The sequence below is a fragment of the Amblyomma mixtum genome, chromosome 5 (genome assembly GCF_055824585.1).
Source record: "Amblyomma mixtum isolate Tamu chromosome 5, ASM5582458v1, whole genome shotgun sequence".
NCBI lineage: Eukaryota > Metazoa > Arthropoda > Arachnida > Ixodida > Ixodidae > Amblyomma > Amblyomma mixtum.
The window spans coordinates 46,173,136-46,193,181 of NC_143016.1; the positions used below are offsets into that span (position 1 = coordinate 46,173,136).

The window sequence follows — 20,046 nt, forward strand, 5'->3', positions numbered from 1 at the left end:
ACCTAACTTTCTGCCGCCACCTACAACGCTTGCCTTCTTTTGGAATCCACTTCCTTACCCTTAAGGACCATCGGCTATATTGCCTTCGCATTGCGTGCCCTACCCAAGCCCATTTCTTCCTCTTGATTTCAACTGGATGTCATTAACCCGCGCTGTATTAATGTAGCTGGCATAAATCGGTAGGTTTAGGCTGGTCAGGGAAGTGGTTAGCATTTAACCTATTGAACATTTCTTTGAGCGCTAGGGATGGGAGGGTGAAGGAGGGCAAAACGTTGGGTAGTGTGTGGCAGTTCTTACGTGTGCTCGTCTTTTTGCGCTTTAGTATCCATTATGGGAGGGTGATTTTAGTTTTCATGTCGTGCAGTGACTAAACAACCCGTGTAGCATGTCAAATACCTTCGAAGGTATTCTGCTGCTTGAAAAGTTTCTTCTAATGCATTGTCTCCCAATTGCAGGGGGAACAAGTGAAAAAGACAGGAAAATGTTTGTCGGCACTTTTTGGAAGCTGAATACTCGGCGAATCACGACGGGGTGTGAAGACAAGCTGGTTAGTTTCACATTTAAATTTCCAGACAAAACTAGCGTAAGATAATAGAAAATATAGCACGTGCTCCGTGGCTCTCGCCACAAATTTATCATTTTCGATATAAAATCTAATAATTTGATGGAACGAAGCATAACGGCGAGCACATTCGTTCTGCATATTCGAGAAAAACTGCACGAAAGGAGCACTGCAGAGGAAACAAAAGACAGACGTTTTTTAGAGCGCAGCTCTTTGGCGTCCGTTCCTGGGTTTCGCGTCGTCGTCGGCGTTGTCGTCGGCCTCGTAACCAGCTCCGCCCCCCTTTCATCCCCCCAGCGCTAGCAGCGACCGACTGATACCGCTGGATGCCGCTGACGCCGCTAGAGAGTCAAGATAACGTGACTGCATAGAACACCGTCGCCGCCATGCAGAAAGAGGAGGAAAGGGTCCCCCCCCCCCTGTTCTTGTGTGGCGGATAGGGTGCTCTTCAGTTGCCGACGCGCCGGTTATTTCACGTAGGCCCCGGCACGTCGACGAATACGTGACCACCTTCCCACGGCTAGACCTGGTTCTTAGCGCTGCGTGCACTTCCTGCAACTCGCATTAACCGTCCATCGATCCACACCGATGTTAGTAGTGGGGGACTTTAATGTTGACATAAAGACAAACAGCAATTTCCTAACACTTATGCGGGAGAACATCCCGTTCCTCTCGCTCGTAACGCGTCCCACGGCTGTGACAACCTCGCGAGGCACTTGTATAGATCTCGTCTTTGAGAATCAAGCATTGGTGTACCAAGTCGAACATATATCAGTCTATTTCTCCGACCACAAAGCTTCCTTCATGACTGTCAAGAACTGTTAGTGGAGTCTTTGTTAAAGGAATACGTGTGAAAAAAAAAAAAAAAATTCTGTGATAGCGCATACATGTGTTGCTCGATTTCTTTGCCTCAATCTATCGAAAAGGTGAAACAGCTTATTTGCTGCGCTCAAATTTCGCATTAGGAAGTAACGTAATCGTCGGTAATTTTTTTATATCCCATGTTTCTTTCTTGCTTAGTTTCACCTAGATATCTGATACTTCAAACTGTGTAATGAGCCCCGCGAACACCACCTGCACGTCATTTTTTTTTTTTCCGATCCATCGGCACTCTTCGAGTGCCTGAGAAATTGCTTCTTCCAAAAATGAAGCGGATCATGATTTACATCCCTGTTCCCTCCCCAGGGAAAGAAATGAGAGGCAAAAAGAAAATAAAGAGACGCGAAGGACGGTCGGCTAATTAAGGCGCGCAGAGGAGACCCGCCGCGTAATACGGATCGCATACTCGACCCGTCCGGTCACCGGTTCGGTCGCCGGTGCGCGCGGCGCTGTCGGCGACGGTGAGGCGTGGCTCGCCCCGCGTTATACCCGCGTGTCGCGCGCTCGCCACAAGGAAACAAGCCGGGCTACGGGGACGGGCGCGTTAATAGAATCAGGAACGCGCCATGCGCCGCCGTCGGCGTCCTTGGCAAGGGCGCCAAGCATCGGAGGTCGCGTTGTATTGCTCGCGGGAGGGACGTCGTCGCCAAGGCGGCAGCCAGCTTGGGGACGACCAACGCTGCGTCTACACCTATAACGGGGGCCAGCGAGGCGCCTCAGAGTGCGTGGAATGCGTGTCTCCAGTGGGCCTCAGGAAAGGAAAGAAATAGGCGAACAGCAGGAGAGAAAAGCCGGAAACGAAATGACGGGGCGACAGGCACTGACCGACAGGGCCTTGTTAGGAAAGGCGCCGAACGAGATTCCGCGCGGATAATGTGGAGCAGCGGCACGGAAGAGATACGCGCGCTTATCGGAGACAAGGGACAACTGACCGCGGCGAACTCTGAGCGGTGAAAGGTAGATAGGACAGCACGCGGACGTTAAAGATGGACGCGCGTTTCCTGGTGGTGGTGGCTTTTGGTGTTCCCTTTCCGTATATAGGATGGAATTTTACCGCCCGAATGGCCCTTCTGCGAGTTCTTCCGAGTTGAGATGAGTGGCACCCCGATGGAGGAAGTACACCTGCGGAGCGCCGCTGCGCTTTCCTCTCTGAATGAGCGACAAGCGTGACGTCAGGTTTTGGCTTTGAGGCTCTGGGTCTCTATCCGATGCCCATCGCGCTTCAGGAGTACTCAGCCAGTTTGACGCGTATTATGTCTCGCTTTGTAACGCTTCGGAAGTTTGAGCTTTCCCTTCGCTTTGGACAGGTGGGCAGTAAGGTCATACCGGTGCGGTCGCGGTACTTCCTCAACCCCTGGCGCTTTAGGCAGCAACCTGGAATGGCTGAGTCGCTACAAGATGTTCGAGTAACTGGTTATCGGTGTGCGATGCTCACGATCTATGTATCGGTGCAATTTCAAGACGAGCAAGTTCATACCTACGCGCGAGCTATATCCCATTATGTATGCAGTATATATAGATAACACGTGGAAGGCACCGTCAGTGCAGAAGAACGACTGGACAATCATTGCATGATAACAAGCTGATTTGAAGGATGCCAGTTAGCTTTAAGTAGTTGTGCATCCTCCAGGATCATGACCTGAAGAGACTCATGCAGATAACCTTCCGGAAAGGATCGTTGGAGAAGTTAACAGGCGTTAGCTTCCCTTGCAATGTTATCCTTGCTACTCCCCCCAGTATTTCGTTTTCACAGTATCTGACGCACAAGAAGTGTAAACCAAAATATATAATTGGTGAGAAGAAGAAAAAGTACCGGAGCAACAGAATCAGTAAGGACATCAGTTTCTAAACAGCTGGTGAGGTGTCCGTGCAGGTGTACTCCTTGAAAACGGTCCCACCGGCCATGCGATATTCAAAGAGCGAAATAGACGCTTCCTGACTGGTAAAAACAAAAAAAGACCGAGAAGCTTCGTGCAAGAAAACAACGAGCAAACACAGTTAGGCACCCCCGAGGGCAGACCACGCGTCGGTCGATGACGCACGTCGAGGAAAGAAGGATAAGGAATCTGGAAAGACGACGGGACAGCCAAGTCGTGAGTGCAGTGCATGCGTTCCTGAGCAGGGGGAGAGGAGGGGGGCTCATTTTAGCGAGAAACAATAACCGCACGCTACTTCCTCGATGGCGACCTTGCCGTGAATCCAGCTGCCAGGTCACGTTCAGAATTTGGCGCGGTTGCCGGCGTGCTTACGCGAACCTCCTCTAGCATGTGCCGCTCACTTCGGTGGCGCCTGCACTTCTATTCTTTTTTTTTTCTTTTTTTCTTTTGCCCTGCGCCGCATGCTCGTGTCAGCCCTATAGCGGGGCAGCATTCGCTCCGTGAACGCTGGCGGTGTCCTTCCCCAGGGAGACATTCCACGAGGCACGTACGACCACGCCGTCTTTCCTTCCCGAGACATTGAGGCGCTTTGCAGTCATTGCTCTAGACGATCACTAACAATAGCATTACAGCATATGAACAACTTCAAAAAGCATCATAGCTTCTCAGCCGTACTTAATTCTGAACATGGCTTACCGATGGCTACTCCTTAAGGACACCCTTTAATTCTGTTAAAACTGCGCAATCTGTTAGCTTTTGTGCTGCGTGGGAACGGAGAGCAAGCAACGAAGCAAGCGTGTTTTCACGTCTTAGTCGTCGCCGTTCATAAGGATGTCATAACGAAAAACAAGGAGAATAAAAAAAAAAACGAAAATTCTTGTGCAACGTAGTTTACCGGTACATGTAAAGGAGCGCTCGTTTGCTTTTGCGATGCGGTCATGATAACAGCTGAGAGCAAGAATTGAGAAAGCCATTTGAAATTGAGTCGTACATGAATAGAGCGCAACAAGGTTCCCATACTTGGCGTAGATGAACAGGACAGACAGAAAAAACTATATGCAATACAAGTTCATTAATATTTTAGCGCTTACTAATAGCGTTACAATCTCATATCCGTGTGCCAGTGTAATGAGAAAAAAGTCACCCGAACTGCTATCCTGTTATGCACTTTGAAAACATGGCCCACTTTTACATTTCTTGTGGTTTAGTTTTCACTGTCAGACTTACGCCAACATTGCCAGGAATGCGGGACAGCGCCCTGCCATAGTAGCGACTACCACGTTCTGTTCTGCAGCCACCCGGTCATTGTCTTTCCTACGTAACGAATGACGTCCACACACGATTTCAAATGGATGGATGGATGGATGGATGGATGGATGGATGGATGGATGGATGGATGGATGGATGGATAGGAGCGCCCCCTTTGAAATGGGGTGGTGGCAATTGCCACCATGCTCAGCTTTTCTTTTTTTTAATTTTTTTGGTTTACTGTGTTGGCAATTCTCATTAAGAATCACCATCATCTTTACCTACGGTTTCCTACAATTCTAACCTTATGCCACATCTCTGTTTTTCAGTCACCAATCCTCCAATCGCTTTTTGCTAACTTCCACTGCAGATTTATTTACATGACCATTGTTATCTTTAAACCCTAGGGCCTCAGGAAGAGTGACTGCGCTTGCATCGACATCCGGATGGATACCATCACATTTGATTATGAGGTGTTCAATTGTTTCCACAGATCTACCGCACACTGCACATGTGTCATCTTCTTCGTTAAATTTCTTTTTGTAGCTGCGCGTTCTAGGACACCCTCACCTAGCTTCAAAAAGTAGGGCACTGCTTCTTGAGTTATCATAGAAAAATTCTTTCCTGATCTGCCTTTTCCAGTATCGATATAGTTCTACACTATGTTTATTTTCCATTGAATTCATCCAATTTTTAACTTCCGCGTTTTTAACCTGTCGTTTAATGCTCTTTCTTTCTCCGCCCTCATGACCGGGATACTTACTGGTTAGTTTTCTAGTTCTTTTCCGCCACTGTGAGTCAACGTTCCTTCTGTATAAATATTTAAATACCTTAGCTGCCCATCTGTTATCGTCCAATTTCCTCAGGCGTTCTTCATATAGTATTTTACTCTTAGCTTCCCGTGCTTCGAACGATGCCCAGCCCATATCCCCTTGTACTGCCTCGTTTGTGGTTTTGCCGTGGGCACCTAGTGCTAATCTTCCAACATCTCTCTGATTTACGTCTAATCTCGACTGAACTTCTGCCCTTAAGCATAGAACCGCATTGCCGAATGTAAGTCCCGGCACCATTATTCCTTTCCAAATGTCCGAAGCGATGCGCCACATGGTGGTAGCCAAGGGAACTAGAAGTGCTTGTTCCGAGTTCCTGGCACTAGACACCTTTAGCATACCGTGTACTGTGTTAGCATTACCGTTACCGGAGTACCGGGAGCCCGCCAACCGCCAATACATGTGCGCACATAGCCTTGAGGACGCCAGATGGCGCCAGGTACTCGGCAGCTGCACGCATGCCTGCTGCGTCGGGACCAATCAACGTGTGCGCACTGGCAGTGGGCGGGCTCCTTGTTCTCCAGTAACGGTAACGGTGGTAACGGTACGCGGTATGCTAAAGGTGTCTAAAATAACTGCTGGGCTTAGGGCGCATGACTCATGCAGCGCGTTCGTAGTGCGGGTAAACTGGGCAGGCAATAAGCTGGTGAGAAAGAAATGGAAAGGTTGGTGTACAGTATTTTGCACTGTGGCTCAGTCCTCTTACACATATGGCTTACCAGAAGAACAACCGGAGCAAAGTTTGGCATCAAGTGAGAGGCAAAGGCGCACTTCGCTGAATATTTTGACGCAGAAGCGTATCGAGATGTACTAGTCTATCAAAACTATTCCAAGGGCCCCAGCATATGAGCGCACAGCTGATGGGCGACCCAAACTCTCTTTGTTTGGACCGACCATCAATGCCAATCATTATCTGTAGCGCAGTTGGAAATCTGCAACGTAGAACACCGCGCTAAACACCGACGGGCGTCTTATCAGGTGCCAACACAGCAGCGCAGGACACCACTGATTCGGTGATAGGACGTCGCTGGGGCTGGCTGGTAATGGGGTGGTGCTTGGAATAGCGCGAAAATTCTACCAGTCTCTGAGGAGAAAGTCGTGGTGTTGGTCGCAGCCTTTCAGCACTATCGGCGAGATATCGACCTTATGAGCTCGGTTGCCCTCCGTTTTGAAGGCCCTTGAGTGGCGACTGTCTTGCACGGCGGCTGCCGTGGTTGAAAGACGCTTTGCGGGGAAAGTGGCCCAGCACGCGCGCGTTCCAAGGTTTCCGCCGACCGACAAGATCGCCGCTTCTCAAGGTACACCAGGCACGCAGGCTTCGGGTGAACGGTACAGCAGCTCCGATAATCTCGCGCCCATTGGTCCTTTCGAAGGTCACGTCGTAATCGCGGTGTAAGTGAAAGACGAAGATTCAGAAATAAAACTAAATAGTAGCGATGCAAAAAGGCCGGCGCTGTGTCAGCTTTTAGTGACCTCGAAAGTGAAGCTCCGCCCACATTTCTGTTTTCAGGTGTTCTTTCACCGTCTACACAGCCTTGCTCTTACAACTGCGTATAATACCGGTGCTGAGTGTCTGACAGAGCATCAAAAATATTTATTGACTAAAGATAGTAGGAATTGAGCTTTGATGAAAAATGTGGCATACTGGAATTACAAACAAATAACTAATTGGTAGGCGTCTACTCACCCGTATGATAATGGTTTCTCGGATTCTACACGCCAAAGCATCCCTATGGGGTTTGAGACACGCTGTAGAAAAGGGCTCCGCATTAACCTCGGACACCTGAGAGTCTTTGCCACCTGAAGTTGTTTCATTTCTGTACACGAGCGTGTTTGAATGTCTGCACCATCAGAGTGCAACATCCACGGTCGAGATTGAACCACGAACTCGCGATCCACAGCCCAAGACGATAACCCTCTGAGTAATGCGGCGGCTTAGTCACACTGTAACATTCCTATGGAGGCCGGAACTTCGGGAATTTCCCTATAAATGCATCTATGAGGCACTCTATAAGAGTGTCATGCAGTTTTGCTGATTCTATGAAAACACGGCCATTTTTCGCACATTTCCGGACTAAAAAATTATCTCGTGCTTTTGACACAGAGCGGGGGTTACAGCACAAGCAAAAATAAATACACGGCTGATTCCCGCATTGACAAGCGCCGAACGAGCGATGAGTCAGCATCAAGCAATCGCTGCATTGCAGCGAAACATGGCAAAGCTGGCAAAGCCAGGTTTCCGGGTGTCAAAATACACAGGCGGAGTAATCAAGAGACCGGATATGCAGTCAGTTCACTGGACACCTGGCTGATGCGGATTCGTAGAGAGGATATTGCTACATCTGCTGAAGTCCCGACAATCCCTGTAGTTTCACTTTCTTAAGTTCTCCGTACCGACTCCATTTGACGAAAAAGTTACTGAACAGCATTCAGATGTGCCACCGGAGAACAGAAAGCGTTTCAAGTTTGCGTATTCAAGGATGTCTTTTACTGTTCCTTTACTCCTAGGGTATGATGTCTCCGTGCACAGTTATTTTTAACAGTTTAAAGAGGTGAACTTTAGGGAATATTTATGATTAACGCTTTTTCAAGTTGTTGCTGAAATCAGAGCTGTCAAGGTGCATTTTTTTTATTTTAAGCGCATCATATGTTGTATCCTTTCATTTCTTGCCCGAATGCCTGCTTATCCTAGGCTGTTCTAATGTCTTAGACTCCCTGTCCCTCGGTCACATTAAATGAGGGCCATTTAACGAAACTATTGTCTCTGGCCCAATACACGGAAGTGCCTGTTACTGGAGTTAATTTTTTTTGCAGGCTAATTTAAGCTACAACTATTCAAAGTATTTTTCACAAAATAGTGCCCTGTTATAGTAAAACACGACTGTCGCACAAGTGCCCGATTCAGTACCTATGTATAGCCACCACAGCTGTCATCGCTTACCCACGCCCGCATCTTTCGAATTCTCGATAAAACTTAACAAACCTACTAACGATTACTCCGCGGTACTGACCCGAAGCGTGACTCACATGAACGGCACCTGATCCCCGCAGTCCAGTGTCCGAAAACGAAGACGAACACACACAAAAACAGTGCTACCCTTTGAGAATTAGCGTACTATACGTGTCTGTACCCACTCCGTATAAGCACTCGATCGCGCAGCTGCGCTATAACGCTAGCGACAACTTCCCCTCTCTCGGCGCCGCCGAACCGGAGCGCGTCGATGCGTAGTGGTGGTGGTGGCGAGGGAGCGCAGCACCAACAGCAGCTGTGCTCGGCGCGCACAACCGCAGGAAGCCCGACGCATTCCTCGCTGCCGGATGCAGCGCGACGCGCTCTGTGTGCGTATGCTGCCATACACGCGGCGTCCTTCCACGCGCCCACCACGTCGCCCTATATGCGCGAGCGGGCTGACAGGCACCCTGTTGCCGCGCGTCGTGCTCTTCGGATGATTGCTCTTCCTTTCGTCAGGCGGACACTGTCGTCCCAAACCAACGCTGCCGTTTAATAACGCAGAGTGCACTGGCCCTCTCACGGCCGGCGCTAGGCGCTGACTGGGAGAGCGGTAAACTTTTAAGGCGAAAGCCTTTAACGCCTCATCGTTGTCGACAGAAGGTAGTCAGCAGAAGGTAGTCAGCAGAAGGTAGTCAGCAGAAGGTAGTCAGCAGAAGGTAGTCAGCAGAAGGTAGTCAGCAGAAGGTAGTCAGCAGAAGGTAGTCAGCAGAAGGTAGTCAGCAGAAGGTAGTCAGCAGAAGGTAGTCAGCAGAAGGTAGTCAGCAGAAGGTAGTCAGCAGAAGGTAGTCAGCAGAAGGTAGTCAGCAAAAGGTAGTCAGCAAAAGGTAGTCAGCAAAAGGTAGTCAGCAAAAGGTAGTCAGCAAAAGGTAGTCAGCAAAAGGTAGTCAGCAAAAGGTAGTCAGCAAAAGGTAGTCAGCAAAAGGTAGTCAGCAAAAGGTAGTCAGCAAAAGGTAGTCAGCAAAAGGTAGTCAGCAAAAGGTAGTCAGCAAAAGGTAGTCAGCAAAAGGTAGTCAGCAGAAGGTAGTCAGCAGAAGGTAGTCAGCAGAAGGTAGTCAGCAGAAGGTAGTCAGCAGAAGGTAGTCAGCAGAAGGTAGTCAGCAGAAGGTAGTCAGCAGAAGGTAGTCAGCAGAAGGTAGTCAGCAGAAGGTAGTCAGCAGAAGGTAGTCAGCAGAAGGTAGTCAGCAGAAGGTAGTCAGCAGAAGGTAGTCAGCAGAAGGTAGTCAGCAGAAGGTAGTCAGCAGAAGGTAGTCAGCAGAAGGTAGTCAGCAGAAGGTAGTCAGCAGAAGGTAGTCAGCAGAAGGTAGTCAGCAGAAGGTAGTCAGCAAAAGGTAGTCAGCAAAAGGTAGTCAGCAAAAGGTAGTCAGCAGAAGGTAGTCAGCAGAAGGTAGTCAGCAGAAGGTAGTCAGCAAAAGGTAGTCAGCAAAAGGTAGTCAGCAAAAGGTAGTCAGCAAAAGGTAGTCAGCAAAAGGTAGTCAGCAAAAGGTAGTCAGCAAAAGGTAGTCAGCAAAAGGTAGTCAGCAAAAGGTAGTCAGCAAAAGGTAGTCAGCAAAAGGTAGTCAGCAAAAGGTAGTCAGCAAAAGGTAGTCAGCAAAAGGTAGTCACACTTTTCTGGTCAGAGGAGAAAAAAAAATGTGCACAATGGGATTCGAACCACCTTCCTTCCATTCCGTAGCCGAACGTGCTAAAGGCTACGCTACTTTCCCCCAACGGATATGCAGTTCTCCTTGTCTAGGGTGGTGGTGGTAGTGGTTTATTTAAAAAAAAATAAATAAATAAAAAAGTGAAGGAAAAGAGTGTTGCCGGCCGCGGCAATTGCTATCTAATATCTTAAGCACCCGAGCTGCAGCCGGCGGAAACGAAAAGGAAAGGGAGAGGATAGTGAGGAGAAGTATAGAGGGGAGCGACAGCAAGAAAGGACAGGCGTCGAATGCGACGGATGCCTCCCAAACGCCCTCCAATGTCTCCAGTATTTAAGATTCACAAACATTTGTGTACTTAACTAACAACTTAACCACACATCAGTGACACAAGCAGCAAAACCGCGCAAAAGGCTTTCGCCTCACCGCACTTTAGGTGAACAATGTGCCCCCTGAATTTTTTTGTCGCCTTATTGCGGGGATATGCGCAGTATATGTTTGCTCTCGAAAACTGCACTGTGAGCTGTGAGGGATGCGTATACTGCAGAGGAGTAGTCTGATTTGATTTGAGACACTTGGTGTTACTTAGCCTGTGTCCATATCTCTGCCCACGGAGCTTCTCGCACGATCTCAAGCTCAAAAGCAGACCGCCACCCCTGTGTTTTTTAATTAAGCAGGAGATATGCATCCGCTTCACTAAGGGCACATGGTCCGTGGTACACTGCGATCATCGAAAACGTTTTATGGGATATGATTGCGGAAAAAAAAAGGTAAAAGGAAATTAATCCTGCTCATGCTGCTCATAGCCTCTCTATCCATGCAGTAAGCTCGCAGTCGTTTGGCGGATGAAGCATACATGGCTCCTCATGCTAGGCTGTTCAGTGAACTGGTATGTCTGTCCTCACAGAAAGTTTTTTTTTTTTTTTTTTCCCGCAAGCTTGCATCCCGCAAAGCTTTGAGCCAACACTGTAAAAAATAGAGAAATATTCGTAGGCATGCAGTATACGATAAGGAAAGGGTCAAAGCAACCCCAGCAACCCCTATAAATGTGTCTTTTTGGTTGCTATTCTAGCAAAATGAAGGTATTGTCAACTGCCGTTATGCTGAGCAATGACCTTCAAAGTTACCCCTGTCAACCAAAAGAAAATAAAACACATTGCAATAGTCTCGCCCCTCTAGCGTGAATACGCGAACTATGCTAACAAGGGCGCGCAGAAGCCGTGTGATTAAGCGACAGTAGACGTGTTTAATCAGATCAAGACCACCGCCTGACAGCTCCACCGCACTGCTAGCGCCGCGTTTCTGAGATACCAGGTCAGCATTTTAATGAGTCGGCAAAACCGCTCCCGAGCAGCGTTAAAGGGGCACCGCGATGAATTCCTCCGTACCACTTAATATCATTAAATAGATTCATCATGCTTTCCAGAGACCAGAGCAAAAAGAATTATTGAAATCGGAGCACGCAAACGAAAGTTATTCCACTCTGAAAATTCGAAATGAAAAGCTCAGACGAAAACGCATTTCACTCGCCCATTTCACTCACCCAGTACCGAGATTGGGCGCTACCAATCATAACCGCGCCTAGCGCACACGCAGCGGAAGCGTGCATGCAGTTGTTGGTTTTCGCAGGCACCACTGTACCGCAGACTCCATCGCGGACGTGGTGTCATCCCTCGAGGAAGCGAAGTTCCACGGAGACGTTGCCATCCTTGTCCTCCTGGACGTCCAGTCGGCCTTCGACGGTCTGCCCCACAGCACCATCGAGATGGCCTTGGACGAGCTGGGGGTGACAGGTAACCTCCGGCGGTTTATAACCTCCTTCCTGTCCAATCGTTCTATGCAGGTTCGGGTTGGCCGCACTCTGAGCAGTCCTCGCCCCATCACCACCGGGGTCCCTCAGGGGTCTGTCCTCAGCCCTTTCCTCTTCAACCTGGTCATGGCAGGCCTCCCTCGCTCCATCCAGCAGGACCGCCGCCACAGAGTTCTCTGCTCTGTATACGCGGACGATGTCGCCCTCTGGGTCCGAGCTCCGAGGAGGCAGATTACCTCTGCCAGACAGGCACTCCAGCATGCCCTCAACGGGGTGCAGCAGTTCCTGGCGACCAAGGGGCTGTCTCTCTCAGCCACGAAATCTGAGGCTTTGTTTATACATCCGAGGGGAGCACGAGCCACGGCTCAGATTGCTACCCTCAAGATTGACGGCACTAAGCTCCCTTGGAAATCGCAGGTGAAGTACCTTGGTCTCACCATCGACCACCGGCTCTCCTGGATTCCTGCTGACAAGGCCCTCCTGTCCCACATGGAGCGAGTCGGCCGAGCAGTACTTTCCATCGTCGCCCGAGGCAACGGCTGCACCCCCACCTGGGCCATCCGACTCTTCGAGGCAGCGGCGACATCAGCCATCCTTTACGCCCTCCCCCTAGTTACGCTCCGGAGCACCCGCCTTAATCGCATGGAGCTCTCTCGCAGGAAATGGATCCGCCGCTTCCTGGGGGTTCCACCGCGATCGCAGGTCCCGGCCACGCTAGCAGAGGCGGGCATCTTCCCGCTGGACCTCCTGCTCCTGCAGATGGGCCTGACCCACACGGACCGGCTCGCCCACGTTCGTGATGGCGGTGCCCTCCGTGCTCGCCTGCAGGCCAATGCCGACTCTAGGATGGGGAAGCTCCACGCACTCTACGTGGAGACACTTGGCCCTCCCCAGGGCCTCCCAGTCCTCCCCCCTCTTCCAACCCGACCTCCTCTGCAGGTCACCCTGGACCTTGACGGCGTGACCAAGCGCCACTCCCCTGCTGCAGCACTCCGCCAGACCACTGCTGCCTTCCTGGAAGAGTGCAAAGGGACCACCCTCCTCTTCACCGATGGCTCGGTCCTGCCAGCCACAGGGCAGGCAGCGGCGGCCCTGGCGGTGCCCCAACTGCAGCAGACCCGGTCCTGCAGACTTTCCTTCCCGGGCAGCTCCACGGCAGCTGAGCTGGCAGGTCTCCACCTGGCAGCAGAATTCATCGGGTCCACCACCCCACCAGGCCCTGTCGCTGTCCTGTGCGACTCCCGACCTGCCCTCCAGCTCCTGAGCAGGCCACACATCTCGCAGACATCGGCGAGTGTCCTGCGTGCCCACCTGCACGCACTGGAGGATGCAGGCTACCAGGTGTCCCTTCACTGGGTCCCTGGCCACACCGGCGTCCAGGGCAACGAGGACGCCGACTCCCTCGCCAAGGCTGCCCACAACGATGGGTCGCCAGTGACCACCAAAGTGGCCCCGCATGATTTTGCCCGGCAACTACTCAGGCGAGCGGTAAGGGCAAAGCACCCTGACAGGCGTATCTCTGCGTGCAGGCCCTTCCACCGGCTCCCAGACAAGATCCCGCGCAGAGAACGTGCCCTCCTGCTCCGACTCCGCATCGGATGCTCATGGACGCCGACACGCAAGTTCGTCGTTGGTATGGCCTCCTCCCCTGCCTGTCCATCGTGCGGGGATACAGGCACCCTGGGTCACCTGTTGGGTGCATGCCCTACTTTTGCCCTGCCTCGTAGCCGTCTCTTTGCAGGCTACCGTGCCCTCGGCCTGCCAGCAGACACGGAGGACCAGCTGCTGTTCCCGGCCCGGAACCCTCTGCCCGCCTGCCGGCTCCTGCTGGCCTACCTCAAGGAGACCGGCCTGGACATCCTTCTGTAGCCCGAGGAACCTGGACCTGCAGCCCAAGGCCTGCGGCCTCCTGGACCTGCAGCCTTGGACCTGGACTCTTCTAGACCTTCGGCTCCTCCCAGCCACATGAAGGTCTAGGAATCTGCCTCCCCCAGCCCGGTGCTTGCACTCTATCCTAGTGCACCGAGGCTTCCCCCGGCGCTGTTGTTGCGGCGGCGGCGCTACTCCAAGACCCTTCCGCCTGCAAGGACACGGACCGCTCCCGTCGAGGCGACGACCATACCCCCTCCCCTCTCCCCTCCCTACATCCCCCTACCCCTTCCCCTGGTCCCCAAGAGTGATGCCACCAACTGGCCAACATACGTCGGGACCAGTATCCCCTCCCAAGAATACCCCAAAGCAATCATCATCATCATCATCATCATGCAGTTGTTGCTTTGCCGGGGCTGTAGACAGCCGCGCATTTTGACGGCGTCTTCCCCCCGTGTACGCGACGCCGTAGTCAAGGCAGGGGCGACTAACAACAAAGGAAGCTCCCCGAAGTTTCTTTTTTAGTCGGACTGGAAGGCTGTCGGCAGTAGCTCCCCTCCCCCCCAAACTCGACTCCCGTCTCCTGTCCGGTCTTTCTCTTCACAATTTTGGGCAAGGTGTGTCGACTGGCTTTTTTTTTTCGCTGCCGTCTTGGTATGGTCACGGCCGGTTTCGACGCGCGCGCTTTATGGTTTGAGCCAATGTTTTTTGAACAGCGCTGGCCGCCACGAAGGTTTGAAGCGGAATGGAAAGTGTCGCCCCTAGCTTTATTCTTGTTAGTTTTTGTTCGCTTTCCTTGCTTCTTTCCAGTTTTTGTGGCATGCGAAAAGCTTTCAGTACTCAGAGACATAACATTTTGGATCCATTTCGCAAGTATAAAGGAACAATATGCAAACTGGACGCCCAACCAATGAGAAAGGCAGCGCCCTATCTGGATGCCAGCTCATTTCCGCTGCCGCAAATGGCCGACGCGCTGCGCCACCATCGGCTCGAAACAAGCATTTCTAGCGAAGATTAAAATATTAATTATTATGATTTCGGTGATCTCATTGCGCGTTCAGGACTCACAATGTCCCTTAATCTGCATACAAAGAATAAAGACCCCATGCTTTATCTACGTCGCAGGGCACCTTTAAGACCACGATAGACGCTGTAGCGGCTAGCTCCCGATTGATTTATTACGTATGCAGTCATTTAATGCGCGTACAGATTTCACTGCACGTGCGTTTCCGCTACCATGCATCCTATCAAATCATGCAGGCTCGTTACGCGAACACAGGTTCGCCCGAAACGACCGCGTGTGGCTTCGTAATGCCACGTTGCACCGCTTATTCATCGAGTGTTGTTACGACCACAGCTACATATCATTGTTTCGCTATCACCCCGAGGAATAAAAACACCGGCTTCGGGAGTCAACGCGGATACGTACGCGCGGGCCACTTGATACAAGGCGTTCATTAAACGGCGGCCAGGATAAACTGGGGCAAGGAGCGCAACAGGAGCTCCGCATACATATACTATAGAGACAATGCGAAGCGATGGCCGATAAATGCTGTTGCTACTGCCCTGAAAGGTTTGTACGCATTTACATGGAAAGACGGTATGTAAGTATACTGCCTGCTGACGTGATGTCGCGTGTTCGGTTTAGATACAGGCAGGGTAAGCTATATTTAAAGATACGAGTTATGTATATAAGGTGGCATTTTCAGTGCTTCGCGCACCGCGAACGCACTAGTCTTGCTTTCGGCCGATCTTATCAGAAATGAACAGTTCCCTTGGTGCAAGCATTCCGAGCGAACTCTTTACACCGGTGGACATGTCAGAGAGTTGTAATCTTCTGTCTACATTCGAAGTATTCTGAGGCGTGAAATGTAGCGCCGAGATGCACGTATATAGCAATCGAGGTGTGCACCAATGGCGAACACCTGGATACAACGCGAACAGGGGCAGGCAGTGTGTGATGTCCCAGCAGACTATGCAAAGTGAAACAATGCGGCAGCGGAGAAGATGAGGAGGTGCGAGCGACCACGAGGTGCAGAAAGAGGAAGAGAAGGACAGAACTGGGTTCGGAGGTGGAGCGCCGTCCAGCAGGGAATACGTGGCGCAGGATGGCTGTAGTTAACGCAGGGACCTGTGATCGGGGAGGTCGAAACCCACGTGAACCCGGCCGCGCCTGTATAGGCCTAACTCTTCCCAAGAGGAGTCTGCGTCAGGGACAGGGTGGCTACCTGGCGGACGTTTCTTTGATTCACAGACGGTGTGTAGCAATAGCGGTACAGGTTGTTGTTACATGAATGATTTTGAACAAGCCGCCGCGGTGGCTCAGTGGTTATGGTGCTCGACTGCTGACCCAAAAGACGCGGGTTCGATCCCGGTCGCGGCGGCTAGAATTTCTTTGGAGGAGAAATTCTAGAGGCCCGCGTACTGTGCGATGTCAGTGCGCGTTAAAGAACCCCAGGTGGTCGAAATTTCCGGAGCCCTTCACTACGGCGTCTCTCATAGCCTTAGTTGCTTTGGGACGTTAAACCCCATAAACCAACCAAACCGATTTTGAACAAGTACCGTGATGAGACGTTTGAACGAGATGCGCCAAAAGTTATCAGGCCACATGGTCTGCTGTTCAGCCTTGTAGTGGATCATTGACACATATCTACCCCCGAAGCTAAAAAACCTCTGCAGGAGACAGGAGAGGCACATATATCATTCTCACATCTAAGAACCTTATAGTAGCTTGACAGGCTCCTTAATGCCCGAATATACCGCACAGAAGAAGACCTTGTGGTCTGGGAATTTCTGATGCACCGCGTACGTTGACAGCGGTCTAAACGAAGTGTTTCGCCTGCGTTCTCTCCCGTGCTCTTGCTGTTAGCACGGTCAGTGGGGTCCCACCTCTTAACATGAGAACGGTACCATCGCAAGAGTAAGTCAATATCGGCCTGCTGATTGTGTTTTTACCTCGAACTACTGCGCTGAAACAATTTCATTCAAAATTACCACCATACATAGTGCGCTGTTTTATGCAGTGCATCGATATCACTGGCGGTTGCCCTAATTATTGCCTTGAAATGAATGATGCAACGCTATAAGTGCGGACAAACTAGTCCCGCGCCCATAGATTTGTAGTTAGGAAAATGCGGTAACACCACCGCAACCTTTTCATTTCAAACGTGAGCAGGTAAAATGAACACACACACCATTTCCACCTCTACATTTGCTGAGGAAAACCTATGCGGAGGACGTTTCCGTTTCTTAGGGCCCAGTTCTAAAAGGAGGCTTTTTGACGTACACTGTGTATTATATTAGGGGGAGCTGCTTCGTTTAGCCCTGTATGTTGTAGCTGTCTCTTGCCTCAAATCTGCTGTAATCGCACGGGGCAGGGTCTCACACTACATCACCCAGGTGAGAAGGCAGTACTCCTGTGAACATCCCCGCCGCACTTTCCTGACCTTGCACGGTCACATTATAACCCGCGCTTGTTAGCAATTCCCCGCGGGCATTGTTGCTTGGCCTAACCGGACCCTAACACGTGGGTACCGGCCAGATAACGACGTAATTGCGCTTAGCTCGGTATTGTTCTTATGCCAGTGTATCTGTGTTCGTGCTGCGCGGCATTATTTCCGGCGCCTATTCTCGTCGCGAAAGAACGCCGGGAATGCCTAGCACGCCGCTATGAAGCCATCAAGTCGTGACCGCTCACGGTCATGGTGACGGTTCGGGAGGAAGTTGATTGTATGGAGATTGTTGGCAAGGCTGCAATCAGCGGCGCGCCAATGTGCGGGGCCTTTTATTGCGCCGGCCTGCATGTGCGCACCACACAATTGATGTGGCATGCAGCCACCATTGGCAGCCGCGTCTGCTCGCGTGATGATCATCAGGCAGCGTGAAACGATCAGCCGCCGGTAAAAGTCGCTGGAAATGGAAGCTCGCGAAAAGAGTTTCATCAATTAGCGAGAACATTCCGTGAAGGAGTTTTGCGCGGAGCGTTCTTGTAACAGAGAGTGTGTTTATCTGTATTTATTGATTGCGTAAGCAATTTGTGCCGTTTTGCCGCAATTATAATCATTAGTGGAGGGCTCACGTGTGGTCAGAACGAATTTTCGTTCGTGGTCCAGGGAGGTTTGGCTGGGCGATGGCTCTAAAGCAGTCGCGTCTGCCTATCGAGACAACAGTCGATCTGCCATGTTTTACCTCATTAGGTCATTGGAATCTCTCCAATGTACTAGAATTCTATCTACATACTACATTAATTTTCACAGCATTGTTGCCAAAAGCTTCTAGGAAGTCAAGCCACTACAGCTTAGAGCGAGCATCACTCACTCACTCACTCACTCACTCACTCACTCACTCACTCACTCACTCACTCACTCACTCACTCACTCACTCACTCACTCACTCACTCACTCACTCACTCACTCACTCACTCACTCACTCACTCACTCACTCACTCACTCTCAACCTTCGTGCTTTACAAAGCCTGGGCACTTCCGGCGCGATCGGTCCTCAAAAGGCTGCATTTCGCACCCCAATGCTAACGAAACCGAGCTTAGCGCGCTCTCCACTCCCCTGCCGGGAACAGTAGGACACAAAGCGCGGTGCCGTCCAGACGGCGTGCGCATAAATAGAGCACCTTTCGCCTGCGAAACCTGAGCCCCGAGTGCGTAGCCTCAAAAGCTGACGCGCACTCACGTCAGCCCTTTGAACAACAACCAGCTTTGCCACACTTCCGTACCGCGTAACTCGACCGCGAGCGGCCCGCAAGAGCTTTATACGGCGCCCATGCATGCTCCTCTTCTCGGCGTGGTGGCCTTTGCACCGCGTTGCCCCCCTCTCTCGAGGGGAAGCAAAACAACAAGCCTCGGCGCCCACAGTAGCAGCGGGGAGTGCACGCAACGTGCTCGGGCACCGACGACGGGAGCCCGCAGGGAGAGGCGAAAAACTCGTTTGGGACCATAATGACTAGGAAGTGTCAAGCTCCCTTCGGAAGACGGCGCATGCACCGAAGCGTGGCGGCCGCTGGCGTCCCGCTTACCAATCGGGCGAGGGTGTGGGAAGCACAGGCATCGCTGAACTGCCTGCCCGCCTGCCTGCGCGACACCGACGACGAAGACGAGCGACTCTTTCGAGTCTCGACTGCAGCGCCGCTCCGCAGTTGCATCCTGCGGTGTTCGTGTCGGCGATCTGCTCTGCCGCTGTTAGTCGCGTAGTGTTGAGTTGTTTCAGCTGCGCCGGTGTAGTTTGGACAGAGAGGGGAGGCACCGCCAACGATTCACACTGTGAACGGAGATGACGGATAGACTGACTGCATACAGCGTATGATTTGCCTGGCTGACTGCAAGCTCGTCGCGGAGGTCTACTACTATGCTTCGGGGTGTCGTCGTTCTGGCTTCTAAAATACGCGTGGTTACGATCGAGACCGGGTTTAAAAACACTGGTTGCTGCAGTAGAGTGGAAGCCGGATAACCCCGTATTCGGCATCGGGAACTGCTGGTTGCGCCGATGCATACTGTTCTACGGTATAGTGGTGCGGGCAGGGTTACGTGTTCACTGACCAGGACCGAGACGAGGAAGTTCTTGCTCTAGACTTGCCCCTACTGGGCTTGAACTTTTTAGTGCCAAAGCATTTCTAGGCTATGTCGGCGAGGTCGTGTCACCAAAACGTGTCCGCAAAACGTGTCCACAGGACTTGTTATGTTCTCAGAAGAGGTAGCATCAAACAACTGGTTGGAATCGAAAGAGGATGATTTTAGGATGCTGCGCAAAAAAAAAAAAAAAAAAATCGTGTCGATAGGATGACCAGTTAATGAGAGACAAAAATGTCGAAAAAACATCGAAACACCGCGGAGGTCGATATAGTGAATGGACAGGAAAACAACCGTGGATGGCAAAATAGCGAAAAAATAGGTAGAGTGAAAATAAAGTTTGAAATGAATTAAAATGTATTTAATGAGTGATAGCTAATGGAACGGAAAGTTTCATTGGCATAGATTAATTAGTTAATTAATTATCAGCAAAAACCACTGGACGGTTGAATAAGCTGGACGGGGATATAATAAGCGGACGGGAAAGCAACCACGGCACCAAATATGAAAAACCAAAATGGCTGATTGAGATAAAAGAAGGTATACCAGAGTAAATAAATTGATATTTAATTAAAGCATGAGGCAATTACGCTAATTCAGTAGTTAAATTAACAAACAAAAAGAAAATGATGAAGAGAGGCCAAGAGAGGCGAGGAGTGCCACGGAGGCGTCAGTGCTTTCGCATTCTCCCAATGCGGGTCGCCGCAGTGATATCTAATTTTCCGACCAGCGGATACACTTA

General features: G+C 51.0%; 2 protein-coding genes across 3 annotated transcripts in view; one reads left to right on the forward strand and one right to left on the reverse strand.

Annotated features, from left to right (window-relative positions):
* LOC149341972 (uncharacterized) overlaps positions 1 to 13,922 on the forward strand; it is a 36,445-nt gene extending 22,523 nt beyond the window's left edge. Inside the window, exon 2 of the mRNA XM_089546719.1 lies at positions 11,660 to 13,922. Within this exon, the coding sequence (XP_089402845.1) occupies positions 11,660 to 13,725 (2,066 nt within the window). The 3' untranslated portion in view covers positions 13,726 to 13,922. The remainder of the gene's footprint in view (positions 1 to 11,659) is intronic.
* LOC149341971 (uncharacterized) overlaps positions 1 to 20,046 on the reverse strand; it is a 280,723-nt gene that overhangs the window by 257,030 nt on the left and 3,647 nt on the right. Inside the window, exon 1 of one of the 2 annotated variants that reach the window (XM_089544274.1) lies at positions 8,424 to 8,524. The exons of the other annotated variant lie outside the window; for it this stretch is intronic. The gene's annotated coding sequence lies outside the window, so the exon portion shown is untranslated. Of the gene's footprint in view, positions 1 to 8,423; positions 8,525 to 20,046 lie in introns of those variants that run through there. 2 annotated transcript variants of the gene reach the window in all.